The following is a 26,853-nucleotide window of genomic DNA, read 5'->3' as shown; positions in this document are numbered from 1 at the left end:
GGGCGCTGCCGTGCCCGGCATGTCGTGCCCGCCTGATGCTCTTGCCTGGCGAGTAGTTCGATCCCAGCTCTCTATACCTACCACGTAGGTACCTAGGCACACCTAGGCAGGTACCCAGCTACTCGACTGGCTCGCTCTTGGCCTCTGAATTGCCCCGAATGCCCCTCCCCGCAGCCTCGAAAATTTCAGTGCCTCACGCGATCACCGACCAACCTGGTGCTCCGTACTTACTTCGTCACTCTCGTGTCGTTACAAAACGGGGACTGTCCCGACATTGACTTTCACGCCCCAAGATCAACCCAACTTGACACAATTCAACTCGCTCACTCCTCCATCTCCTTTCGCCTTTCGCCTTTCCCCTTCACCTTTTTTTTTCATACTCCCTTACTCCCTTCTCTTGTGGAATTCCAGCTTTGCCGAGACCAAGGACGAGGCCAAACCCACCCAGTGAGGCGCCCTTGTCATCATCGTAACTGGGCTTGTTTGCGCTGGACGGTTTTCACCACTACCGGATGCCTGGATATTCGTTTCGTTGACCTCCGTCGTGCGCTGGCGCCACATTTGATGTTAAATCGCTGTTACCATGCCGTCCAGAACTGACAATGGTGTTGGGGTCCAGGTTGAAGACACAAAAATATGTGTGGTCATGGTTGGACTCCCAGCTCGGGGCAAAAGCTATATTGCACAAATTGGTAAGCTTTAAAGTTGCATGCAGACATGGCCTTTCCTCATGGCCGGGCCGGGTGCCATGTATCTCAAATTCGGCCCCGATATCATCCTCTGTCTCTGTCCTTTGCGTGTCCAGAATAAAGATGGTAATGATGGTTCCAATGCAATTCTGCCAGCTAACTCGGTCCCCTAGCTCAACGGTACTTGCAATGGCTGTCCATACCGGCACAGACGTTCAATGTCGGCAATTATCGGCGCAACGATGCGCCACAACCCACCGCTGACTTCTTTGACACCAACAACGCCGAGGGTGAGCGGAAGCGCCGTGCAGCCGCGGAAGCTGCCGTAGCTGACATGCTGGCTTGGTTCCGCACCGGCGGCGTTGTTGCGATACTAGATGCTACCAATTCTACCAAGGAGCGTCGAAAATGGGTCAGCGATGTCTGCGCCCAGCACGGCATCGAAGTTCTATTCGTTGAAAGTAAATGTGACGACCAGGAAATCATCATGGCTAACATTCGCGATGTGAAAACCACCAGTCCGGACTATCGCGGCCAAGACCCCGAAGCTGCCGCACAGGACTTTCTCAATCGCATAAGCAATTATGAGAAGAGTTATAAGACCATTGACCAGGACGGTGATGAAGACGAGTACACGTACCTCAAAATCATGAATATCGGAAAGCAAGTCATCATCAATCGCATTCAAGACTATCTTCAGAGTAGAATTGTCTACTACCTCATGAATCTACATATTCGTCCTCGTTCAGTCTGGCTGTCCCGGGTAGGTGGGCCCTGTTGACCAAACAACAAACCGCCCCATGATTTCCTCTTCCGAGTCCAACTGACACTTTCTTGTTTGTTTTCCCTTTTTTTAGCACGGCGAATCCATGTATAACCTGGACGGAAGGATTGGCGGGGATACCTTATTGTCACCGCGGGGCGAGCAATATGCCAGGAAACTTCCTGAGTTGGTGCGGGAATCTGTCGGGGTAAGCGTTTAATGAATGATCACTCTGAGCCATTGTGTTGTGCTACAGTCTCACAAATATTCCAAGGACGATCGACCTTTAACGGTTTGGACATCGACGCTAAAACGAACTATTGCTACCGCGCGCTTTCTTCCACTTCACTACAACCAGCTGCAGTGGAAAGCTCTGGATGAATTGGACTCGGGTGTTTGTGATGGGCTGACCTACCAAGAAATAAAGGACCGGTTCCCTGAAGATTTTGCTGCGCGCGACGAAGACAAGTATAATTACAGATACCGTGGTGGGGAATCCTACCGTGATGTTGTCATTCGCCTAGAGCCAATAATCATGGAGCTGGAAAGAAGTGAGGATATTCTCATCGTCACTCACCAAGCTGTCCTCCGATGCATTTACGCGTATTTCATGAAGAAGGACCAGGCTAAGAGCCCGTGGATGAATGTGCCGCTGCATACACTGATTAAGCTGACCCCAAGAGCTTATGGAACTGAAGAGGTCCGGTATGAGGCAAATATACCTGCTGTGAGCACCTGGCGCGGAAAGGGAAGCACAGCAAAACACGAGAACCCAACCCCCGAGAGTCTTTAGCGATGGATCACACAATTTCCTCGTCCATACTGAAGCGACCAGCGTGCATCTTTTGGAGGATCAGAAATATAACACAACACAATCCCATGCGAATGGGATTAAATATGGGCAATAATAAAACATGGAAAGGTACTTATGAACAAAACCTGGCATGGCTCGGAACATGTTACTCTACTCCAATGACGATTGGTATTGGAAGAACAGATGACGAGGAAATGTATTAGTCTGGGCATTGACGAATGAATAGATGAACTGGCGGGTCTTGAAAGACATGGCAAGGGACTTGGCTTGATGCCACCGACTTATTTTGTGTTTATTTAGTTTACTTGGTCTGGACTCTGGATCGCGAGCGAGGTGTATCAGAGTATACATTGCATAATACCACCATGTGGAAGCGGCGCAAGGATTTATTCACACTACGGAGTAGGCATTCAATAAATCGTTTGGCTCTTGTACTACCATGGTACCCTTTGCGTGCGCTGCGCATCAGTAGTGATTCATGTCCCAGCCGCCGTAGAGATATTTGCGAGGCCGCAGTTTTCTTTTCAGTGATGCGTTTGCAACGTCGGGCGAGGGTGATGATGAGTCTATGAAAGCCGATAGTGTATCACCGCAATCGAGTTGTATTGCGTACACCCTCTCGCTCTCTCTCTCTCTCTCTCTCTCTCTCTCTCTCTCTTACACACACATTCATACACACACACACACACACACACACACACACATATATATATATACGGTAAACATTTCTTGACCAAAACATGACAAGATTTGTGCACACTCTTCACCGTTTGCATCTGTTCGCCCTGCTCAGCTGCCACCGCGACCTTTCTCCAAGTCAACCATTATTTACCTAGCACCATCTTCAGCAAAACAAGAATGTCGTTCTATTTCCAGCCCCCCGTCTTCGCCGTCCAACCGACAACGTGCGTCCAACCGGTCGTCTGGGCGCCAGCTACCGCAGTCGTACCCGCGTACTACACGACGGTGGTGCAGCCGGTGCCGGCCCCGGCCGTGGTGTACGCGACGCCGCCCGTCATCCAGGTATACACCGCACCACCCATGGTAAGTGCCGCCGCCCTGCCTGAGAGCCAGCGCCCCGGTTTACGCGTCAGAATTATCTTCTACGGCCACGGGCCGGGGCGTGAAGCCCCGCGCAGCCTGTGGTGCCGCGCGGCGGACGCGACGTACCCCGGGGTACCGACGGGATCGCGGCTGAGGGACGACATTGCCCGTCTGGCGGAGCTTCAGAACCTGGCGCAGGGGTGGCGGCACGCCAGGATCGTCGTCGCGGCACCGGGGTCGGCGGCACCGGTGATTGCCGCTGAGCTTGGGCCGGTCCTGAACGACGAAGTGGTGCGCGTCTTGGAGCTGCAGAGGGACGCGGGGGCCGACGAGGATGCCGCAGACGCGGAGCGGAAGGGTGTTTTGCAGACGAGCCTGGCTGGCGGGCAGGGCGTCTTCTTGACCGTGTGTATGGACGACGAGCCTGGAGCAGGGCCGAGTGCTCCCTCGAGCTCGAGTGGTGGCCATGTCGGAGACGGTGACGCCGCGCCGTTGCTCAACGCAGATGTCTAGATACTATATTATATATGAGCAGCCCGGCCTTGAGGGCTACGTTGCGGCCACTGGGGAATATGAGCTGAAGTGTACGCCAAAACATAGTTTATGATTATAAGCACAGGAATAATGGCTAGAAACCGAATAGCACCAAGCTCATGCCCTTCATGAGCTACCTGGCTGAAGTGGTTTTATATCGTACAGAATGAATTGCAACAACGACTCCATTACCCCAATTAGCCCCCCCGCTCTCTCCATACAGGCGACCTTTGTTTAGACCAAATGCGCAGCCGCCTTTTTTCGTCTTCGTCGAGTGTCACACCGTTCTCTCTTCTCTGTTGGTGACTGAATCCTCTGTACAAGTCTGCCAAACACCAGACACCAATTTCCAACGAAACAACTCGCGACATTGAAATATAATAGAAACAACCCAGATCCAACACTCATCATGTCATGTGGCCACTCCTACACACATGCTTCCCTTCCCTGCCTCGTAAAACTTGGACTCGACAAAAGCTGCGTGTGCTACATAGCACTACTTCTCGCTGGGTATCAGTCGAGCAAGCTACGTGGACAATGGCGCTGACCGTCTCGAGGTTGGAAAGATAAGCGCCTAGCCCCAGACACTAGAAAAAAACTAAAAAAAACTGCAAGGGGTTTGAAATCAGAAAAAATCAAATCAAATCAAAAAAGCAAGTGTATGCTGGTCTTATCCCATCGACTCTCCTAAACCTGTAAACAAATTTGCCGGCCAAGAATCAACCGAGTACCGAAACAGACGCCACCATGCTGCATGAAAACGTAAAAGAGCATGAAGTATATGCGTGACCTTCCAGCAAGCTGTCAAAGTCAACACAGGGTAAATCTTATGAAGGATTTCCCTTGACGCGCTTCGGCATCCGAGGAGTAGGCGGCTTCCCTCTGCCTACGCCGTTGACCTGTGCACCACTTGTTGTTACCCCTCCAGAGCCGTCGTCTTCGGTTTTAACACCGGATGGGCGTCTGCGTTTGTTAGACGCTGGTGAGGTATTGGCGCTCGGCCCACTTGAGCTGGTTCCTTGCTGACTAGGTTGCAGCTGCATCCCTGGAGCTTGCATTTGTCCAGTAGCTGGGCTGCCAATATGTGGTGATCCAGGGAGATTCATGTGTGCTGCTGCTGGGCTTGCTCCCATAGGGAATTGGCCAAAGCTAGGTGTTCTAGGACCGCCTTGGGGTATCGGCTGACCATTGACCGCCTGAGCATTTCCATTGATGTAGGTTCCAACGTACTGCTCTAGTGCAGCATAGGGACCAACACCGGGGTTTCCCTGGCAGAATCCAAAGAGCGGGTTCATTTGACCCATGACTTCGACAATCTTTACACATTCTCAATTAGCCATCAGGACTAAAAGGGCCTAGAAGAATGGTATCACGGTACGTGACTTACCTCGAGGAACTGATGTACCGCCTCAGTTACACCTTTGCTGTTGACAGCAGAGTCAGGGAGATCCACAAGGACTTCAGGTGGCTGGGTCTGAGGTGACTTGAGCTGCTTCGCCTTGCTCTTCTTCGACATCTCTGGAGAAGTTTTGCCATCCTGCGAGTTGACCTTGTGCCAATCTTTGATCCACATGTGAGCGGGTTTGGCGGCTTCTATGACCTGCTTTCTTGAGATGTATTCCTCATGTCCAGTGGTCACAAACTCAAAAAGTTCAATGCGTTGCTCATTGTCGAATTGTACCCGGAGTGTACCGGTAGCGACAAGCTGTCCTCACTTAGTTGTACATCCTCGGATCTAGTCTTGCAGCACAATGACTTACATGTGAACCGGCTTCAAACCAGTAGACCAGGCTAGCTCTTTGGTTCTCGATGCAGTGACCGTCGCCAGGTAAAGGGCGATCGGTGAGCCCCTTGTCCATGATCAACTGCATGCTCCTGACGCCGCTGCTAAAATGCGTGTGAAAGTATCGGGCAATGGCCGGAAAAGCTATCTCATACTGCTTGTCGGTTGATTCATCGGCGTCATTTATCAATACTGAATGACGAAGGACGCCATTATTGGAGAAGAATCTTGAAACAAAGCCATTCCAGTACGTCAGGTCGTCCTTTGCCCTCGGTCCCTGCTGTCATCATTAGTTCCCCGTTGATATTGGATACGAGATAGCGATCATAATGATGCGTGCCCGACTTACAGGAAACCCGCTCAAATGTTCAGAGAACTGCATCAACTTCAATAAGCACTGGCCCTTCAAATTCTCTCTTCGCTGCTGCTGATGGAAAAGGTTGTTCGATAAAGCCATGTGTTGCGCAGCGGCTGCCGTGGCAGCATTCATCTGTGGCTGCGCTGGACCAGCACCCTGCTGAGGTTGTGGTTGGCCAGGCTGTTGAGACTGATTTTGTGGTTGCTGCTGCTGCTGCTGCTGCTGCTGCGGGTTTTGTAGCTGTTGTGGAGTCGGTTGTGATGGTGTAGGCGGCGCTGGTGTCTGAGCTGGTGTGTGTTGGCCACTGGGTGCCGGAGTGCCAGCTTGGGAGCCTTGTTGTGGAGTATGTTGGGATTGTGGTTGGCTAGACTGTTGTGGTTGTGGCTGCGGAGGTTGAGACTGAGGTTGAGGTTGGGATTGAGGTTGCGGCTGCTGCTGCTGCTGCTGCTGTGGTTGCGGTTGTCCTTGACCTGGTTGCCCGGTTTGTTGCGGCTGGCCCATCTGGCTCTGTCCAGCAGCACCCATTTGAGCTTGTTGCTGTTGTACATTGGCTAAGCCCTGAGCATTCATTCCCATTGGTTGCCCTGCATTTCCAGGCATTTGCTGGCCCTGGGCGGCTTGCTGTTGCTGCTGTTGTTGTTGCTGCTGCTGTTGCTGCTGCTGTTGTTGCTGCTGCTGTTGCTGTTGCTGTTGCTGTTGTTGCTGCTGCTGTTGTTGTTGCTGTTGTTGTTGCTGCTGCTGAAGCGCCATGTGATGAGCCATGAGGGCTTGGGCTTGGGGATGCTGACCCTACAGCAAGAGAGTTAGTCTAACCGTGCTAATACGTCAATAAAGTATGATGGCAGTTCCCCTACAGGTCCCATTCTTCCGGATTGCCGAAGCTGTTGAAGCTGTTGCGGATTGAGTTGGCCTAGTTGCATCCCCATGGGCATCCCATTGACGCCGACTGGCATGTTGGCTTGAATAGCCTGCTGGGCCATGAATGCCTGCCTCGCCTGTTGCTGCTGATGTTGGAGAATTTGTTGCTGGCGCATAGCAGCCATCGCGCTGGGGTTGTTGACTAGAGGCACAAAAATGGTAGAGTCAGACCATTGGAACAGTTCCAAGGGACATAGCGGAAAGACTCGACTTACATTGATTCTGCAGCTGCTGTTGCTGCTGCTGGTGGAACATTTGCTGTTGAGCGGGAGTCAAGTGCTGTATTGCATGAGCATGAGGATTGGCACCTTGTGGCATGGCACCCATCAAGGCAGGATTTACTTGTCCTCCTGGGCCTACGGCCATGTGAGCCCCGGCGAACTGCTGAGGCATTCCACCACCCGGTGCACCTTGTGCAGAGTTGGGAGGCATGCCAGGTCCCATGGGGTGACCGGCGACACCAGGATGTCCCATCGCAGCGGGATGCCCTGTGAAGTTTGGGCCCATGCTAGTTGCCATCATCTCCTTGCTATATAAAGCCGGCTACCCACGGCGTGGATATCGACGAGCGACTTCGGTGCACTATCGCATGCACATACGTCAGGCGTCGGCTTGGGGAGGTTGATGTCGAAGTAGGCGATGGACCAAGACTGGTGTCTGCAGGCAGGTATCGCGACGCGGATTGACAGCGGAGATGGGGGTGGCCCGGCGGGAGACAGGCAAGATGGCGAGCAGACGGCGTCGGCGAGACGGAATCCGAGCAAGAGGAGAATGTATCAAGTGCGAGAATGATGGAAGCTGGATCGATGCGGAGTCGAAAGGGCCCGAACGTTGACGCAGGGCTGCGCGCAGTGATACACACAACGCTGACAGGGGACACAAGACGACAGACAACAGACACCAAACACCAAACACCAGCGCGGGAAACAGGCTCGGAGACAAGAGGCTCGGCTCTGACGCGAGGGCCTGGCACCGCTGAGGTCTGCACTGGACAGAGGCGTCTGCCAGGTCGGCGAGGCAATGGATGGGCAGAGAGGATGCAGCGGCGATAAGCGACACGTCTTCTGGGCGCCGGGGCGGACGAGGGCGAAGAAGGGTCGAGGTCGGGACGCAACGCAGGACGCAGGACGCAGGACGGGGATCGTCGTTCTGGCTTCTCTCGACGTCCCGAAAGAGCTTTCGCAGAGAGAGTGTGAGAGAGAGGCGAAAGATGGGCCCAGCAGCACTGGTCTGGTCAATAATATGGGGCGCGGCAGCCTCTGCTATCAAATGGCTGTGGCCTGGCCGCTGGCCGCCTCTGGTCAACTGGTCGTTTGTTTCGCGCGCTGCGCTTCGGCCGCTTCAGCGTCAGCCAAGCCCCGACGACGGCGGTGCAGAGCGCTTGACAGGAGCCGCTGGGTACAACGTACGATTTCCCGCCCTTTTTGGCTCGCAGCTTTTTGGGGTTGGGCGATGGCGTGGGATGATGCAGAAATGGTGTTGCAAGTGTGATGAGGGACCAACAATGTCGGGGGTCAACTGGTCGCAACCTCTCAACTCACACGGCCAGAACAAGCTAGGAGAGGCAAACTCGGACTGGTTGTTGATAACTAATGGGCGAGCAAGCCAACGAGAGCAGCAGAGACGGGCACCGAGACGGGCGTGCCATCTTCCCACAGTCGTACGTGCGAACATGGGAGTGGGAAGGGGAGGTGCAGCACCGAAGGGGCGACCCCACCCACAAGTGGAGACATGCAACTATCAGGGGTTCCGGATCGAGGGTTGTAAAAATAATTCCAACCACTCAGTATGGAACTGCAAGAGTTACATGCGCATTATTTCTGTCCGCCGAGGCGATTGGCCGGGCAGACCATGTCAAACCGGACTAGGCCGAAAGCAAATATCGCACAAAGCAGTCTATGCATATATCAAAGTCTGTGGCCTTGATCGCTGCAAGTTGGCACACACCAAGGCCGGCAGTAGCTGAGGGGGAAAAAAGGTTCGGCTAGCAAGAAAAAAAAAAAAAGGTATGCGCAGCTCGCAGAATCAAGCGTGAGATTTTGAGACAGTCTTCACTTGTTTTTCTGCACCTCCCTATTTTTCTCTTGCTTGCACAGAACTGCAGACCTCCTTGTCGCATGATATCTATGTACCGAGTATACCCAGCGCCACTATTTTTGGGTGCCGCCGCTAAAGTTCAACCTCCGAGTGGTCTCAATATCACGTGCTGGCGTACAGTGCGCAGCAGTGTTAAAAATTTGCTAGCACTGTTATCCAATATCTTCTTCCGCGACGCGATGCGAATCTGAAAATTTCCTTCCCACGCTCTCTCCTTCCATTTGCAACAAACAAAGCTTCTGCCTTCTGCATGCGCGCCGATCACGAGCAATTTCATCGCTTTTGAGAACTGGGTGCAGTCCAACTCGAAGATGGAAAACAACAAGCTTTAAGTTGAGCTGTCGCTGGCGGGTTTTCCGTGCTAGAATTCACAAGCTGTGCTTTGGAACAATTGGGTGTGTGGGAGCTTGCAAACACCATTCAGCAATGCTAACAAGACATGCACTCAGCCTCATATCCCTAGGTAAGTAAGCTCTCTCTCTCTCCTGCATTTATCCGCCACTACCCGCTACATCCCTTGGATGATGACACTGTTTGAAACGTCTTCTTTTCCCAACCGATTCGACCATGAAGAAAGTTTAGTCTGTTCGGGCCCAAGGCCTGTTACTTGCCAGTATTTCCTGTCTGACTATCACTGTTTCACATTAACTCTTCGTACAGTTCGTTTGGACGCGTCGCTAATGTGTGTAATCAGATGCCTCGTCCCCGTTCCCAGGTCGAGTTGATAGCTTCCCCAGATTGACAATTCTCTGAAACGTGTGAGTACGACCCCCTTTTAGTAATACACTGTAACGTTTTTTTTCATGATGAAACTTTCCATTTCATTCGCAGTTTCCACTCGAGTCCCATTGAGCCTATTTTGGGACAGATGAGGGTTAATGATCTTCCTTGGATGTCTGAACTCCCATCGTTACTCATTACTTGTTGTTCACTACCATGGCCAATGAGCATCCAGCTAACGATAACAAAACAGGCCTACACCCCCATTTTGGACACCCATACTGGTGCCTGTACTTGAATTCCACACTCGTAATAGTAACACTTTATATAGTCAATATAATGTTTGACTTTTCTCTGCTGCCAACCGTTTGCTTCGTTATTTTCGTTCCATTTTGTGTGTTCTTGTAAAGTCCACGACTACCCAACGCCGACTCCATTGTTTCGCCAGTACCAATACCTTGATGGCATCTGAGAGCGAACAATCCTGCACGCAACTCCGTTGTTCCCTGTCGCCCTGTCTAGCCTTGCATGTCATCATGTCATGATCCCCGTCCCTCGGTACCCGTTCAAGCAACCCGTAATTCTTCCCTTCCTTCATCACGTCGTACCCTACCGCCCACAATACCTCGACGGTTTCTCCCTGTTCTCCCTCTGCCCAACCAATTCAGCTTGAGCATTTTACACAGCTCCTCAATCTTCTTGCTCCCCTCGTCGTCGGCATCGTCCCCGCCAATACTGGATAAGACGCTCATGCACTGCAACATCCGGCCCACCATGTCCGTCAGTTGCTTCGAGTCTTCCACGTTCTGCTCTCGAACACTGCTAAGTGCAGGCAGGCCGGACGGGGTAAAGGGGCGAATGGCACCAGCGCTGTCGCTGCCATGACTGCCAAAACTGACATTGCTGACAGCACGACTTCTTCCTCGTTCTGAACCCTCGCCGAGCAAAGTGGTGCTTGTAGAGTTGAAACTACCTACCAAAGGATCCACCGAAGTGGCTGTCCCGGGGCGAATTATGAAGGATTGCGACTCGGCCGGCGATGTCGATAGCATTCTTTCCAGAGGCGGAGAAGCCAACGCCATGTGCGCAAACGATGACGGCAGAAATTCGAGGGACAGGCGAGAGAATATGGTCTTGAGAGTGTCATATCGAGGGAGAACAACAATGTCACGGTACGCCGTAAGAACGAGTCTTCTTACATCCAGCACAGCTGCAGCCGGCGCATCGCCTGCGGGTTTATTCGAAGATGACGGAGATGCGACGACACCACCCCAAAAGTCTCGAGCTTGCTCAGGCGTCATGATGACCCCGCAGCCAGAGACCTCCAGGTCCAGAGGTAGGAAGACTGACTGCATATACGGCAAGATGGATGTGAATGTGAACATCCAGAGTTCCACCACTGTCGGGATGAACTGGTCTTCGGGTGTCAAGCGCAGGGTCCTGTCCAGTATTGAAAACCCTGTCGTCAATAAATCTCGCAAGTCGTCCACCATGGAACTAGGCGATCTTTTGTGAATACACCACTGGATATGTGTCTGAACCACCCGGTTGAAGTCCTCAACGGGGAGACGAAGATCTTCGCCTTCGAAAACGACAAGCAGCTTTGATTTCAAGTAGGGCCAGGCTTCGTCAAGAGCCAGGTTATTCTGGCTAACGGCCTTCCCAGGCTCTGCCACATCGTACAAGGTTGACTGCTGTGATAAAGGATGCAATCCTGATGACGTAGACCAATCACCGGCCAAGTTGAAGGTCGATTCGCTGTCTAATCGACCGTCTGACTTCTCGCCAAGTTTCTTGTCCTTCTTTCCTTTCGAAAATGTTGAAGTGCCTGGTCCTGGGCTGGCAGGAACGTTGAAATTGTACAGGCTGCTGGGTGCATTTGGATCTGTCGGTTTAGAATTACTTGAAGCTGAAGATAGAGGCAAGTGGTATTCGTCCTTTAGTTTTTGCTTTTGGCGAGATAGAAAATGGTGGTGTTTCTTCTCTTTTTCCTTCACCCTTTCTTCCGAGAATACCTCGATGGGTCTGATGGTAGCAGAGGATGAGTTGTTGAGGCTATACAGCGATTGGGTAGGCGGGTCTACAAGACTGCTGGTGCTGAAGTTGCCTCGTTGCAATGCAGACAAGGCGCTCCCTATCTTGCCAGGGCTTTGAAGATTCTTGTCCTTGGCCTCACCTTTGCTGCTGCTACTCTTCCCTGGCCTTGAAAACAGCTTGTGCTTTGATTTCTCCGCCTTTGATTTCTCAGGAATGGTAGCGGGGAGTGGTGGGACAGGCGGGAAGGGCGGGAAAGGCTGCGGAGAAATCGACTTTTCTCGTGGAGAGTTGTGTCCGGACCGTGGAAATACAACATTTGCGGCCGCTGTAGCGGCTGACGAGTGAGACCCAGCAGCTTTATCGTAATGCTGGCCGCCGTGCGCAACGAAAGCAGAATCTCGAGGTGCACTCGCCTCGGTGAGACTCAAAATAGGCGGACTAAGCGGTACCTTGGATCCGCTGCCACGCCGCACACCATCTGCGCCTTCACCGGGAAACGGCACAGTCTGTGACCGCTGGCGAACATGAGAGGTGTTTTGATGCGACATAACCGCGGCCTGGGCGGCAATCTGGCTAGCTGATAGCGACCCGGTCGACGTTACCGCTGCCGCTGCCGCCGCCGCCGCTTGACCTGCCGCGGCGCTCATGCTAACGTGAGAGAGGTTGGACGTAGCGGTAGAAGGGAGGGTGGAATCAAAATAACCCTGTGTGGCCGAGTGCTTCCTTGAGTGGCCTTTCAGCACGGGCGAGGACAGTCCTACAGCCGCCGGACGACTTGGGCCTCCTCCTGGCCGGGAGAAGTTCTGATGTACGTTGGAGCTGCTCGCGTTTGCATGCGCCGTGGCAAACTGGGCATATATAGGCGTCGCTGGCGAGTCGGGTCGTTGTCGCGATGCGGCTATGGGCATGGAAGGTGCTTCGAGACTGTCATCACTCCCCGAGGAATCAATGCGCAGGGGCGGTGGCCTAGTCGGCGCCGACGGCTGCTGTCGTAATGGGTCGACAGGAGGGCTCGTGGCTCCCGGCAGAGGTGAGAAGCTGCCGGGAGCCCGGGTCTGAGGTCGCCCTGATGTTGGTGGAGGAGGTGGTGGTGGTGGTTGTCCTGGCTGCATTGTCGCGGTAGTGCTGGGTGAGGCGTGGGGTGGGTCTGTTACATTTTGACTCAGAGCAAAACGTCCATGGCAGAAGCAATAATGCGTCAAAGTCTTGGATCGGCCTGCAATAAGAAGGTGGGCGTGATGTCGCAAGGCACCAAAGAGGCAGCCCGATTGGCTTGGCCGACGTGGACGAATCAACAGAGGAGAGGGCGGCTGCGAGGGTAATAAACTGAGAGAGTATCTGCCTGTCGAGTTGTATTGAGATGTGCGTCGTAGGTGTTGGATTGGTAGGTTTTGGATGGTGGGTGTCAATGAAGAGGAGGAGGAAACACAAGGGACGGGGGGAGGAGTACGGCCAAGTTCGATAAACGATGGATCGAGATAGGCATCGGCCGTGGAGTTGCAGGCCAGGATTGACGCCAGAGGACGCTCTGAAGTCTGGACCCCGGCCAGGCAGCTTACTGCAACCCCGCGCACTAGAGCATCATACAACAACGCAAGTACGGAGTATTGCAGTGAACCATTGCCGTGCTGGCCCACCTCGGGAAAAAACAAATAAAAATCAAAAGTAAAAAAAAATAAAACATCCCACTTCCACGGTGCAACCCGCTCCCACCACCAAGTCTGCGGAATCGTCGTCACATACCACCCACAAACAAGACATATCCGGCGAGTGTCACGGTCGTACTATTTATTCCCAAAATCATGGCATTGCAGAGCAAAGACACCACCAGCCTCACGGCGTCATATAAGTCGCCGGAAAACGAGCACTTCACCATCACCGAGAGCATTCCTACCTCGCCATCTACCTCTGTACAGGACAAAACACACTTCCTCGAGGCTCTCCGCAAGGCAGTCACCGATACACAAGAACAAATCAACAAGGAGTTGACGGCGCGAATGGAAGAAGACAAGGCTCGTGAGGCCGCTTCCGGTGCAACCATCGCCGCCAGGCTTGGTGCTGACGAGGACAAGGAGGAAGAAAACTATGGCGAGGAAGTCCAGGAAGAGGAGGACTGAGTGCGCAAGAATGCTATTGTCGACAACCTTCTACCGAGAAAAGAAAAAAGGATAAAAAAAAAGACTACAAAGAGTACAAGTCGCGACCCAGGGTATCCCTAGAAAAACCAACGGACCAGATATCATGACCACGCAATGCAAATGCTCCTACAATAGCACCTTGTCGCTACGCATAACCCGCCACTTGGTCGAAAACGGTGGCCTCCGAGTGTGGGTTGCGACGAATCCCTAGCCCAGCTTGCACTTCGTCAACCATCGGCTTTTTTTTGACCCAACGCCCTATTCAAACAGCCATAGTGCACCACGGTATTATCCGGCAAGACGGCCACGACACTTCCGCCGAATCGCATCCCTCCACCCAGTTTCTTGTGGCAAACGAAACAGTGACGCTCATCTGTGATGGTAACATGCCGGTTTCGCCCACCCTGGCCATTGATTTCACTGTCGCCGATATTCAGGCGTGCAGCAATAGCAATCTGTTCAGCTTTTCGCAGGCCAGCAACAATCCGAGACTCGTTGACAAGGCTGTTCGCAGACCGTATGCGCCCGCGGAAGTAGGATTCCAGGGAGTTGACAGGAAGATCATCGGGGATCAGGCTTAGAGTCGATGTGGCTGGTAATCGAGAACCGTGTTTTGATAGAAGATCCAAAGCCGGCTCCAGTTGCACTGCGTGCGGCGACGGCGGCTTGAGATACAAAGATAATAGTATGTGGTAGATCGACTGTGTGGAGTCATCTGTGTCAATCGATGCATTATCCTTGGAGTTGAGGGGGGATGATTGTGTCGTATCTTGTGACTTATACACTCGGTTGCAATACCTGTACAGGTTAGGAGACTGGAATCCTTCTCCACTTCAAATGGCTATACATACTCTTCTGCCTTTGCATAGTCTCTCATCTTGAACACATATATCTCCAATGATTTCCTGTGCTGACCCATGTTGCTCAGAATAACGGCCTGCGCCTCATAAAATGACGGATCTGTCCATTTGTTAGTGATCATCCTAGTTCGACAATGTCAACACCAGCACAATCTGTTTGTTTCTTACCATCTTTGGGTATCATTCCCAGCGCCTTTGTCAGGCTGTATACTTGTCGAGAGTCACGAAGGAATGCTACAAACTTGGTCATAGTCTCATCCCATTCCTCACCTCTCTTCATCCCCCCAAGAGACTTAACATACAGCTCCACCAACCGGTTATGGAAGTCGTGCGTTGTGTCGTCCAACTCATTGATGATGTGCTCTAGATACTGCCTCTCGAGCTGAGCATCAACAGTTCGAAGAAATACCATTACTCTGTCGCGAGGTAATGTTTCCGCATTTTCTGTATCTCCAGTGAAGATTTCCATGCCATACGTCGGGTTGCTCTTAAGTGCCCACCCGGCATGTTCAACAATGAGATCCATCTCAGAGGGTGGCAGGTTTTTCAGATACTGAATTGTGCGATCCGGCCCATGCAAACTCGGTGCTGCTTCATCAGACTTCATCGGTGACCCGAATCTATGGAGAAGACCCAAAGCCTGTTTGTGCAGTTTCTTGCCGTAGAAGAAGTCAATCAGTTCGGTATATCTATTATGCTCCAGCAATGCTTCGTTCACCACCTCTGGGTCGCAGAAATTCGGTATTCGGAACAGCGAGCCCGCCAACGAAGGTTGTGAGAACATGTAGGCTCTGAAAAGGGTCGTGTCGACCAAGCGGAACGTATTCCGGAGTTCCTCTTCCAGTTTTTTTTCTGATTCTGTCTGTGTGGTCCTCAGGAATCGCTCCGCCGCTTCCTCAATAGACCGTTTCTTATCTTCCTGGTCTTTTAACTTTCCTGTAATTGGGTCGATGTATCGTTGAAGCCTGGCTCGGGTACCAGCCAAGTAGCTGTTAAGTTCCAAGACAGCATTCTTGAGGTCCTTACCCTCAAGAGGCTTGTCTTCAGTGCCATGTACATCCTTGACGCTGTGTGTATCCTCCACATCAGCTCCGTCCTTCTTAGAGGGAACTGACACTGCATCTGATGCAGCAGCCTTCTTATGGCCGCTCAAGAATAACTTTGCAAAGCCCCCAACATTTGCTGCCGCAGCAGAATCCCCAGTGCCCTCGCGACTGCCTGGTCTTTCGCCATTAGTGGTCTTGGCTGCATCCCCATCTGCATCATCGTCATGTTGACTTTCTTCCCATTGTGACAAGTTCCCAGATATCTTGGGAGGAAACAACCGCAAAACTCTTTCTGGGGGTGCGTGGACGTCGTCCTCATTCATCAGATCCATTGCCTGGCGAAACTTTCTCTTTTTAAACAGCATTTCCGCCTTGAGCATTTTCACCTCTCGCAAGGTGTCAAATTTGTTCTTGAGCAGTGCATCCTCCAGCATGTTCAGAACACTAATCGCTTCGTCGAAATTACCACTCTGGATGAGTTCCGCAACTTGGGAATCGTAATCGGTAGCATCCATTTTCCACACGCATCGATCGCTAGAGATATGGAAGCCCTTACCTGCGTGCGCTAAACTGACTGTTGAGGGAGGGAAATGAAGTTGAGCAGCTCCAGGAAGGAATACGGTCTGCATCAATGATAATGTATCTGGGTTGCGAACTTCCAAAGAGCCCTTGGCAGGAGGCTGTAGTGCCAAAATGTACGGGTACGAATACCCAATAGTCTCCGGCGTTGATGTCCACGGTATTTGTCGCTTTTCAAGCGGCTTGCCACTATCATCGACGAACATGGTATTAACATCCTTTGCCAGTAATATCTGGCCTTCCGAAAGTTTTGTGGCCAGAGGCTTCGGGGTATACCCTCCCAAGCCCACGTAGCCCATACCAGCTGTACTCACGGCTCCGAATCGACTCCCCTGGCCGTTAATACCAACTGCACCTGGGCTTACAATATCGACAATTTCCCGAGTAACGACATCAACCACCACATAACCGCTATTCATTCCACATACTAGCTTTGTCGCGTTGGCCCAGGTAATGGATCGAATCGCTTCGGAGAGGACAATTTCCACAACATCCCCGCTAAGCTCACTTTCATGCCAATTCCACAACAAGAGCCTTCGCTTCACCGCCACTGCCAACCGGCTGATGATTTCCGGAATCCCCGTGTCTTTGTCTTTGATAATATTTGATGTCACGGCAAAGCACGAAGCATTTTTCGTCCGGCTGAGGGTTTCTATATGGTCGTAATTCTGCAAGTCATGCAGCGACACGTAGTAATTCGACAGGGAGATGATAATGTTGGCTTCCTTGATGATTGCAAGCTGATCGATGGCGCGTGTCGAGAACTTCTCTACTTCACGCAGCAAGTCAGTCGGTTTGCCCGATGGCCGTGAGACTGGCGGACCTCCATTCTGTGAGGGACTTGTATTTGAGGCTCCCTGGTCGACGGCCGATGGCGATTCGCCTTGTTGGTGCGAGGAAGGATCGTTCAGCCTGTAGACGCGAAGAGCGCCACTGTTGAGCCCGACGAGGATACGGTCGCCTGGAACAGATATTAGCCTGTACTGTCCCTATAATCCTTGGCCCATGCGGGACGCCTATAATATTGTGAAATTGTACCATATGCTAGAATAGTCTCGATCTTTGACTTGTCTCGCTGCCGGAGCTCGATAACCGGGCGAGCTGTAAACGCGGAGAGCATGGCGCCGGCGAGCCAGCTCGAAGCTTAGCAAGCTATAATACAATGACGTGCATCAGAGCTTCGACAGCTTCAGCATCGCCTGCAGCTACCAGGTCTAGACTGTGCACAAAGAGCTCGCAGATTTCGGACCGACGGTGGGCGCACGAAGGGCGGTGGCGGGACACTCAAAACTCCAGTGTACGCCGTGTTGTCTTGATCCGGATGTCAGGTGTCGTTGCCCCAACTCGCCGACGACGTCAATGAAGATACAGCTTGCCGCTAAGTATAGTGCGAAATGAGAGGTCTCGCACAGTACACAAAGGCACCTCGTCTCCACATCATCACAGTGCAAATGTCGATGTTGGCTTCTAAGCGATGTCGGACGAAGGAAAATGTATGTATATGTGGCTATGTATCAACTGGTAATCAAACAGCGTGCTCAAAATTTCCGTCTTCTCAATATTGCATATATATTTTCGTTATCAATTCTATGCGCGGCTAGCTGAACCCTCAAGTATCCATATAGAGTATGCCCAAGAACGCTTTCTAATCCAATCCTGCAACCTGCATAATGCCATAGCCAAGAGTAATGACAACAGCGAGAGTGATAATACTGCTGGGAATGCCTCTGCTGATAAAATGCCTGACTCGGAGGTATCTTTGCCCTGTGGCATCCTCCTTCATAATAGCAGCTGCATCATATTAGCGCGTGGTCAACAGCCAGATGGTACTGCAAAAACTTACTCATATTGGGGAAGCCGCTGGTGGGAAGTCCCATGGCTGCACTGCACATCAATACACCACCCATAACCAATAGGTTGGGGTGAGGCTGATCCATCGACATGCCGACATCAAATACCAGGGGCAAGAAGATCAGCGCTGCGACAGTGTGGCTGATGAAAGTCGCAATCACCAAGATTAGTGAGGCAAAGACGACGAGTACGCCGTACAAACTCATGCCCTCGACATTTTTGGAAACAAGTTCTGCAACGGTATGGAGTAAGCCGGATGATCGAACAGCCTTGCCAAGGGACAAGCCTCCTGCAGCCAGGATAATGATTGTCCAGGGGAAGTTGTTGAAGTCTTCCTTGGTCAAGATTCCGATGCCGAAGAAAAGAACAATGGGGATAATGGCAATTACACCCATATCGCCAAAAATATGATCCATCTGATGACTTGCACACCACAAAGCGATGGTGACAATCGTGACGACGCTTACAAACCACTGGACGCCAGTGAAGCGTTCCTTGACCGGCCGAATTGGCGCAATGGCGGTTCCCCTGCCTGGCTGGAATGTCACAAGCAATAGCATCCATATAAAAAAAATAGAGACGGCACCAACAGGGATGACGATGAAGAACCACTGCAACCACGTCGGCTCCGGCTTCATAATGCCCATAGCAACTACATTCTGCGGCGATGCAATTGGTGACAGCATGCCGCCAATATTGGAGGCAAGGGCGATTCCAATTATGACGGCCTTGGACATGTCTGAATCAGACGGTAGAGTGCGCAACATAGGCTGAGACGCAGATTAGTCGAATTCCCAAACCAGGACCTTTATAAATGCGCATTTGCAAACATACCTCGATGATGGAATAGCACAAAACGGGGGCAGCAACATTGCTAATCAGCATCGACGCAAAGGCAGCAACAAACATATTTGCCACCAGTACTGTCCGTGGCTGCGTGCCGGCCTTGCTAAGGATGAGTGTTGCGAGACGCTTATCTATCTTGCACTTGGAGAGGGCAGCCGCAAGTGTGAAGCCACCAAGAAGCAACATGATGACTGGACTCCACATTGCAGCAAAGATTGCGTTCGTAGCCTGTTTAGCACCCAGACGTTTGCGCTTGGATCCATTTTCGTCGCAAACGACTTGGAGCACAACGGATAAGAAAGGGATGAGAAGCGATGTCACGAACAGTGGAATAGTCTAGTAGGCAGGACGTTAGTGACGATCTGAGCATTTGGCTCCTTGGCGCATAACTTACTTCGGTTGCCCATAGCAAACTGACAAAGACCAACATGGCCAGGCAGTTTTGTTCCTCAGGCTTATCCATAATGGGAATGGCAAGGAGTGCTGCAAAAGCACCCAGGCAGCCCAGCAAAGTGAGCATGGAGGAGTCAGTTAGCCAAGTAGGCAGTGAGAGGCGACCAAGAGGCGTCCTGAATTGTTTCGCTGCCGCGATCTCCTCATCGTCACCTTGAAGGCGTTTATGCGCTGCGGTCTGGTCCTGGCCAAGTAGAGATTGGCCAAATCTAGCCGCCTCGCCACGCCTTTCAATACCGATGAGGTCTCTCCACACGGTATTACGTTCCCACACGACATGTTCTCGCAGGTGAGACCGCAAGTCCTTCTTAGCAAGTTCTCGGTCACCAGCCGTAACAACTTCAGTGTAAGCGTCCTCCATCTTTTCAATATTCTCTTCGATGATTTTCTTGGTTTCATTCTTGAAGGGGTACGCTGTGTCAACGTTGGCCCTCATAAATGGCCCCTTGAGTTCCTTGTCGAGTATCTTGTCGAATTTTTTCAGGACTTTGCTGAAACCAGTCTTGTTCAGTTGGGCGTACGACTTGAGCTCACACAGCTGTACATAGAGGCTGACGATGCGCTTCTTCAACATGATGCTGGACGAGAATAAGCCTGAAGCAAACATGACTGACTGATCACCAAAGTCCTCGACGGTACTGTGCCTCCGTACAGAGCGGGTAAATTCCGAGGACGCGGCCAAATCAACCTGATGCTGGCCAATGTTGGCAATAGTCCTCCGCCGACCACTACTACTCTTCGGCTTGTGCAACCCAGTCGTCTCGTCATCATCACTTCCGCTGTCGTCCATGTCGTCGTCTGAGGCTAGACCAGTAGAGCTCAATGGTCGCAGATGAGGACGGTTGTACTCGCCAAGTGACATTCGCCGCAGGTCAGGACTCTCTAATGATGGCCTCTCCATGACGTCTCGGACCAGCTGGTTGACTTCATCCAACAGCTCTCCTTCCTTGGCAACGTAAAAGGAACATATTTTCTCGAGCTCGATGCCAAGCGCCCTGCTGAATACCTCTGTCGGTTCTTCGCTGGAGATGAGTGGCCGAGATTCTGAGTCGCCGCCTGCTCGTGACTGGTGGGCATTCTTCTCGAGCTGGTAGATACTGGATGACGGAGAGACTTGGTGTAAGCAGAGAGTTTGTGTCATGAGAGGAGTGGGAGACGACTGGGAACATGGATAAACTTTGCAACATTTACTCACAGCTTCTTCAGATTGCTGTAGGCAATGTAGTGGCTGCTCCAGTCCGGAACAGCATTGAACTGGATGCTATGAGAGAACTTCATCTCGTCCTGTGTTTCAATCCACTGGCGCTTTCGGTCTCGCTTCTCCTGCCTTCGTTTCTCGACGGCGTGTGCCTTTTTGCTTTCCTGGATCTCGCCGTAGTCGGCGAGCTCGTATGTGTCGGTCCCGTCGCCAGGAAGCAGTACAACAGGGCTCTCTGGGTCTAGATGCGAACTCCCTCCTCCTTCACGTTGGCCAGTCGAGGTGCAAATGTTGTCAAAGATCTGAGTGGCGGGGCCTGTGCCAGGAACGGAGGAGGGATTCTCGGGTCGAGATGTAGTTGGAATGGTGGAAGATGTAACCGGAGCGGTTTCGCTACTAGCGCCACATGGAGGATATTATGGAGCTTTAGGTCGACCGTGTGGTCAAGCTGGGCAGTAGCCGGTGAACAAGATGGTTAGATCAGTCTAGGCAGAGGTGCAGCCCAGGGGAATCCAACACTCAATGCAAAGGGTCTGGTCGCTTTGTTCACGCGACACCACGAGTCGGTGGCAGCTCGCAAGGTCCAATGGCTCCTCCAGGGCGAAGGGGGGCGTCGGAAGCAACATTGAACACTTGGATGACTCTGGATGTCTGGAGATGCCCGAGCCGAAATGCTGGTCCTGTTAGCATTGAAAGTCCACGCACGCTGTCGTAATCCACAGTCGCTCATTAGTTTGCACATGTGTGGTGGAGAAGTCTGGTTGATTGGCCTCAGCTGCAGGTCAGAGTTGCCGCAGGCCACTTGGAGGTTGCACCAAGTGTGGACGTGCCTGCAGCGGCTCTGCCGTCAGGTGCTGTGTGTTGGCGCAGAGTGCCCAAGCAAGTACCGGCCTAGGCACTCCGTACTGTGTGAACATGGAACTTGTGAAAGCTTGAGACGCACGAGGCATCTCGCTGCATGGCGAGCGCACTGTCCAATGACGTCTCGTCTTTTACACATGTGGGGCCTGGTGCCTGTTCCACTGGAACGACTTGCCGAACCTTGGAAGTCTAGCAAGTCTCAATGTCTCAAGCCACCACCTAAAGTTGATGTCAGCTGGCTCCGACGACATGGCAGTGCATATGAACCAGAATATCTTCTCAACGTCCAGTTATACATACTCATCCGGAAAGAAGTATTTTGAGGTTGCAGTCAGGGGTGTCAAGTTGAAGGCCGATTGGCTGTAATGGTGCCTCGTGAACTAACCCGATGTGTACTCCGTACACGCAGAATCTCATACCGTGCAATTGGGTACTTGGGTCTGGTTTCTCGAAAGAAAATGACTTGCATAACTTGATACTTGACACAAGCCATCATGACTGGCCCTCAACTTCGACCCGATATGCTTTTTAAATACTACTGCATGTGCCATAAATATGCCACATGACTCCCTGTTTGTGCTACACGCACCCGAAGGTCCCCAACCCTTCTCCAAGAAAGACTTGGCATACTAATCCAATGGCTTCACTCACATGGAGAATCCCCTTCGCGTTTCTGGCATCTTTAAGAAGATCATGTATCAGTAAAGATGCTGAGGGGCTCCAAGTTCTTTACATGCTATTACTTTGAGCACAGGAATTCTCCTCCGGAGGATAGTACAACTTCTCGTCAAGCATCATCAACAAAGAAAGAACATCGGTAGCCAGCCATCACTTCTTGGCTCGTTGCGAAAAGCTGTCTACTGCTGCAACATGTCAAATTTTAAGCCGCTATAGAGAATAACCTTTCAAAACGTCATTTCAGTGGCGCCTTCATCCTAGCACCGGCCTTCCTGCGACTAATTAAAATATGTATGCGTTTCTATCTGAGATGAAGTTCTAATTCTATACCCATTTCCTTATGACCCAAGCATCTGCTGCAATGCGTTAATTCTATATGTTTCACTTTTTTCCACGAGCTCCTCGTGACGACCCTTCTCTACAATTGTTCCTCCTTCAACAACAAAAATGACATCGGCTTTGCGAACGGTGCGCAGGCGATGAGTGATGGCAATGACCGTGATGCCTCTAGCGGCTCGTTCCAGGCCTTCCTGTAATGCCTTTTCGCTCTCAGCGTCGAGTGCACTTGTACTTTCATCAAGAAGGAGAAGCTGAGGTTTTCGTACCAAAGCTCGAGCAATGGCTAGCCGCTGTCGCTGGCCCCCAGACAAACGCGATCCATTAGGACCACACTCAGTGTTGTATCCGTCCGGGAGTGCCATTATGGTGTCATGTATGTTAGCCAAACGACAAGCCTCTTTGATTTCTTCATCGGTTGCCTCATGATTTGGCGTTGCGCCGAGGCCGACGTTGAACTTGATTGTGCCATCAAAAAGAGCACAGTCTTGGGGGACGACGGCAATGTCGTTTCGGAACTCAGTCCCCTCTCGTGCACAAATATTCGATCCATTGATTTCGATAGCTCCTCCTGTTGGACGGTACATTCTTTGAACAAGTGACAGGATGGTAGATTTGCCCGCCCCTGAGGGTCCGACTAGACCACAAAACTGGCCCGCCTGGATGGTGAATGACATGTTCTGGACAATGGGAATATGCGGCCGGGCCGGGTACGCGAATGAAACGTCCTTGAACGTTACGGTAGCACCTCTGTTGGGAGAAGCAGACTTCGGAGGACCCTCCGCAGCAGCTTCAATGTCCTCTCTGGCGGTAGTTTGTGTTGACGAAAGAGCCATTTCCTTGACCGCCAGGTCTTTGGAAGAACCTTGTTCTATTAGACTCAATATGCGGGAGCCCGCTTCACGGGCACGCGAAACCTCCGGGGCAAGGGTAAACATGTTGCCCCAAAGCTGAGCACTAACTAGCATAGCCACGAGAATGACGAAAAACTCGGTGGAGGTGTACTCTCCCTTTGTGATTCTCGTTGAACCCCACCAGTAGGCAAATGCATATATAAGGTTACTAGTTCCATACGAAATAGCGAGCCATATATTGGCATAGGCAGTGCCAGCCGCCATGGCCTTGTACGGCGGGCGAAGCGTCCGGCGATAGTTGCCCAGAATTTCGTTTTCCAGGGATAAAGACGAAATAGTCTTGAAAGAATTCACAGCCTCGACGGTAATACCGATGGCATCTGAAAACGCGTCGGCATGTTTCCGCTCAAATCTGGTCAGAGCCCGAAGCTGTAGAATGCCTGATCCCAATAGTATTGGTACCGTCACCAGACACACTATAGCAATCTTCCATGCCAAAATATGCGAAACAATGATGGCTATGACGAAGTTGACAATGATTGAAAAGCAATTTCCAATAATGGAGCCGCTAAAGCCACCGATAGCGGCAGCATCGGCCGTAATGACGGACAATAACGATGCTGGGGTGCGCCCATCAGCCTGATGCCAGTCCAAGCCTTGTTCATAGAGAGAACGGAAACAAAGTACGCGGACCTTGTAGAGAAGTTTCTCTGAAATGTTACCAAAAGAGGACCAGCTAATTGAATTGGCGAGAAGCTCGATGACGGCTAACATGAAGAACAAGCCTCCAAAGAACTTTCCTGCCCAGCGAATGTCACCTGGGGAATTGCACGGACTTAGCCTTCCAACGGTGTTACCAAATATTAAACCAGATCCAGTGAAACTTGCTCCAACAATAATTCCGGCCGCAATAGCCAGCAGAAACCAAGACAAATGTGGTCGCATCATACGACCCAAATCCTTAATGATTTCCCAGCCGGTTTTACTGGAATCGAGACTGGAAGTTGTTGGTATAATACCCTCTGAGTTCAGAGCAGGTTGTTCCTTGTCTTGCACCTGAAACGTGTCTGCGGTCTTTTCCTCGAGAACAGAGTCCTTCTCTGTAATTATCGTGTCGACGTCCCCTCTTGCAGTACTTGCCATGGACGGGGTGTCATCGTTCTGCAAAGACTCAATGTTCTGGAGACGAACCATGCCTGCATATGAACCATTAAGTGCCATAAGCTCCAAATGAGAACCTTGTTCGATGATCTCGCCGCCATTCATGACGATGATATTGTCTGCGCTCTTGATAGTAGAAAGTCTGTGTGCAATGGCAATAACAGTCCGACCCTTGGCAATGGATTCGATGGCCATTTGAATACGATGCTCGCTGGCAGAATCCAGGGAAGCAGTAGCCTCGTCCAGAATAAGGATCTTGGGGTCCCTAATAAGTGCTCTAGCAAGCGCAATTCTTTGACGTTGACCACCACTGACCAGTTTACCACCAATGCCGACTTGAGTTCCATACCCGAATTCGAATCTTCCTATAAAACCGGAGGCATCAGCTAGAGAGGCTGCCTCACGAACCAGTTGGACCAAATCGACCATATCTGGGCCATGTGCACCTGCCAGAGAAGCTAGATCCTTTCCGGCTGCAAGTTTGGCAGCAATTTCAGCTAGACCAGATCCCAAAATCACAGGCTGGAATCGCTGATGCTCGGGCCAAGGAGAGTTGAGAATACCAAGGGCAATATTCTCCAGAATGGATCTGTCGAGAAGGGATGGTTCCTGCTGAACCAAGCTCATGAAGCTTCGTAAATTCTTCACGTTAAGGTTCTTTAGGTCGTGCCCGTCCAACGTCACAATACCATCTGTAGGATCATATATCCTCGCTGTGAGACCTGCAACTGTAGATTTTCCACTTCCAGAAAGGCCGACTAGTGCTGTATGCTTGCCGGCAGGGCAGGAGAAGGAGACTCCTCTCAGCACAGGACGATCAGGGCGAGAAACGTAGGCAAATGAAACATCGTGAAACTCAACTGAGCCGTCGATGGTATCGGGAAGCTTGTCCCCATCACCCGACTGCGAGTCAATCCCAGATGGGGCGTCAATATCCGCCTTCAGTTTCTGAAATGACGCGGTTGCAGCCCCAATGATGGGGAGCAGTGGTGCAATGGAACCAAGGATAACGCAAGCTGCCGAGATTTGTTAAGATCATGATATTTTTCAGTTTCAATTTCTCAGTTTGTTTTGCACTGGACTCACCGTCTACAAGGAGGAAAATGACCGTGTATGTTCTTCCAACAGAGACGTTATTCCCGCCGTTTTCCACGGCATCGGCAATCTGTCGACTTCCTTGCCAGAATGCCAAAGCATTAGCGGAATACGAAATGAAAAAGAGGGTCCCGGCCTGAATGGCAGCCGTTACGGCCTTCTTCATTCCCTCTTTTTGGGCAGTCATCATTGTGGAAGCAAACTTGGCTTCAAGGCGAGGGCCTGCTCCAAAGGCTTGTACCACTGCTATATGTGAGAGTGCCTCCTGAGCGATAGAGGAGGCTGAAGCAATCGCGTCAGACATACGGGCGGCGTACTTTTGCGTGAATATGCTCGTAATTGCTGCCATCAACAGAAATGCAGGGATTAAGCTAATTAGAATAGCAGCCAACTTTGTGTCCCTCACAAACGCGACGACATATGATGAGATGAAGAAGGAACTAACGGCAATACAGATACCAACCTTTTCAGAGGTACCGGCTTGGATGATCTGGATATCAGAGTTCAACCGCGATGTGAGCTCACCAGCTTGGCGACTGTCATAAAAGGTGGCATCCTGGCGAAGGAGTGTTTGAAAGTATCGATCTCTTATTCGAGCCTCCAGTCTGCGACTAAATATGCTCCACGACACAATGTAGAGATATATGACAATGAAGTTGGCAATGGCGATGTATACCAGTATCAGCACCTTCTTGTTGACTTCGGACTGAATATCGCCTGTACTTTGGGAACTCTCTGCATCGCACGAAGCATCATTGAGGTTGTCGAGAACCTGGCCAAAGAGAATACCCATCAAAGGGAACGGGACACCAGCACAGCAGGCACAAAGAGTGCCGAAGACGAGTAGAAGATAATCCAGCCATGTCGGGCTGGCGTAGAACAGCAGCTGAAAGAAACTGAAGAACTGTCGACTCAAATTAATTAGTCGTCAGCCAAAGCAAAGCCAACGGCTCGGCGGGCTTGGTTGGCAGACGCGATTCGACAGCTTATCCAAGGAGGAGGCAAAGGCTGTACATACGTTGTTCTTTGCAGGCGACGTTGCAACCATAACACCTGTGGAATCATTGTCTGTGGTAGCGGACTCCTGTGCCGATGCAGCCACCGGACTGGCAATGTCGTTTCCAGCTGCCATGATGCAGT

The 26,853-nt window shown here is 51.6% G+C and overlaps 8 protein-coding genes across 8 annotated transcripts; 3 read left to right on the top strand and 5 right to left on the bottom strand.

Annotated features, from left to right (window-relative positions):
• Nucleotides 1–730: 730 nt before the first annotated feature.
• On the top strand, nucleotides 731–2,245 carry FBP26 (Fructose-2,6-bisphosphatase; the record flags this gene model as incomplete). The annotated part of the gene is made up of 4 exons (XM_066129648.1): nucleotides 731–815; nucleotides 863–1,452; nucleotides 1,547–1,660; nucleotides 1,727–2,245. The coding sequence occupies 4 exons, from the start codon at nucleotides 731–733 to the stop codon at nucleotides 2,243–2,245; spliced, it is 1,308 nt and encodes a 435-aa protein (XP_065985794.1).
• Nucleotides 2,246–3,124: 879 nt separating this feature from the next.
• Nucleotides 3,125–3,823, top strand: G6M90_00g008390 (uncharacterized protein; the record flags this gene model as incomplete). Its single annotated transcript, XM_014694182.1, has 1 exon — nucleotides 3,125–3,823. The coding sequence occupies one exon, from the start codon at nucleotides 3,125–3,127 to the stop codon at nucleotides 3,821–3,823; it is 699 nt and encodes a 232-aa protein (XP_014549668.1).
• An 848-nt stretch (nucleotides 3,824–4,671) lies between these two features.
• Nucleotides 4,672–7,410, bottom strand: ptaB (Transcriptional activator ptaB; the record flags this gene model as incomplete). The annotated part of the gene is made up of 6 exons (XM_014694183.1): nucleotides 4,672–5,160; nucleotides 5,232–5,549; nucleotides 5,605–5,904; nucleotides 5,977–6,774; nucleotides 6,840–7,045; nucleotides 7,119–7,410. 6 exons carry the CDS (start codon nucleotides 7,408–7,410, stop codon nucleotides 4,672–4,674), a joined length of 2,403 nt encoding a protein of 800 aa, XP_014549669.1.
• Nucleotides 7,411–10,286: 2,876 nt separating this feature from the next.
• Nucleotides 10,287–12,869, bottom strand: bit61 (Target of rapamycin complex 2 subunit; the record flags this gene model as incomplete). The annotated part of the gene is made up of 1 exon (XM_014694184.1): nucleotides 10,287–12,869. The coding sequence occupies one exon, from the start codon at nucleotides 12,867–12,869 to the stop codon at nucleotides 10,287–10,289; it is 2,583 nt and encodes an 860-aa protein (XP_014549670.1).
• A 690-nt stretch (nucleotides 12,870–13,559) lies between these two features.
• On the top strand, nucleotides 13,560–13,874 carry G6M90_00g008360 (uncharacterized protein; the record flags this gene model as incomplete). The annotated part of the gene is made up of 1 exon (XM_014694185.1): nucleotides 13,560–13,874. The coding sequence occupies one exon, from the start codon at nucleotides 13,560–13,562 to the stop codon at nucleotides 13,872–13,874; it is 315 nt and encodes a 104-aa protein (XP_014549671.1).
• Nucleotides 13,875–14,122: 248 nt separating this feature from the next.
• vam6 (Vacuolar morphogenesis protein 6) lies at nucleotides 14,123–17,500 on the bottom strand (the record flags this gene model as incomplete). Its single annotated transcript, XM_014694186.1, has 4 exons — nucleotides 14,123–14,693; nucleotides 14,747–14,855; nucleotides 14,924–17,341; nucleotides 17,419–17,500. The coding sequence occupies 4 exons, from the start codon at nucleotides 17,498–17,500 to the stop codon at nucleotides 14,123–14,125; spliced, it is 3,180 nt and encodes a 1,059-aa protein (XP_014549672.1).
• Nucleotides 17,501–18,025: 525 nt separating this feature from the next.
• On the bottom strand, nucleotides 18,026–21,688 carry G6M90_00g008340 (uncharacterized protein; the record flags this gene model as incomplete). The annotated part of the gene is made up of 6 exons (XM_066129647.1): nucleotides 18,026–18,171; nucleotides 18,224–19,001; nucleotides 19,066–19,413; nucleotides 19,472–20,627; nucleotides 20,726–21,124; nucleotides 21,672–21,688. The coding sequence occupies 6 exons, from the start codon at nucleotides 21,686–21,688 to the stop codon at nucleotides 18,026–18,028; spliced, it is 2,844 nt and encodes a 947-aa protein (XP_065985826.1).
• Nucleotides 21,689–22,605: 917 nt separating this feature from the next.
• On the bottom strand, nucleotides 22,606–26,845 carry ABC1_0 (ABC transporter 1; the record flags this gene model as incomplete). The annotated part of the gene is made up of 3 exons (XM_014694188.1): nucleotides 22,606–25,634; nucleotides 25,705–26,617; nucleotides 26,732–26,845. 3 exons carry the CDS (start codon nucleotides 26,843–26,845, stop codon nucleotides 22,606–22,608), a joined length of 4,056 nt encoding a protein of 1,351 aa, XP_014549674.1.
• Nucleotides 26,846–26,853: the final 8 nt, after the last annotated feature.

This window comes from Metarhizium brunneum, chromosome 1, assembly GCF_013426205.1.
Source record: "Metarhizium brunneum chromosome 1, complete sequence".
Taxonomy (NCBI): Eukaryota; Fungi; Ascomycota; class Sordariomycetes; order Hypocreales; family Clavicipitaceae; genus Metarhizium; species Metarhizium brunneum.
This window is presented reverse-complemented; position numbering and strand designations above follow the sequence as displayed.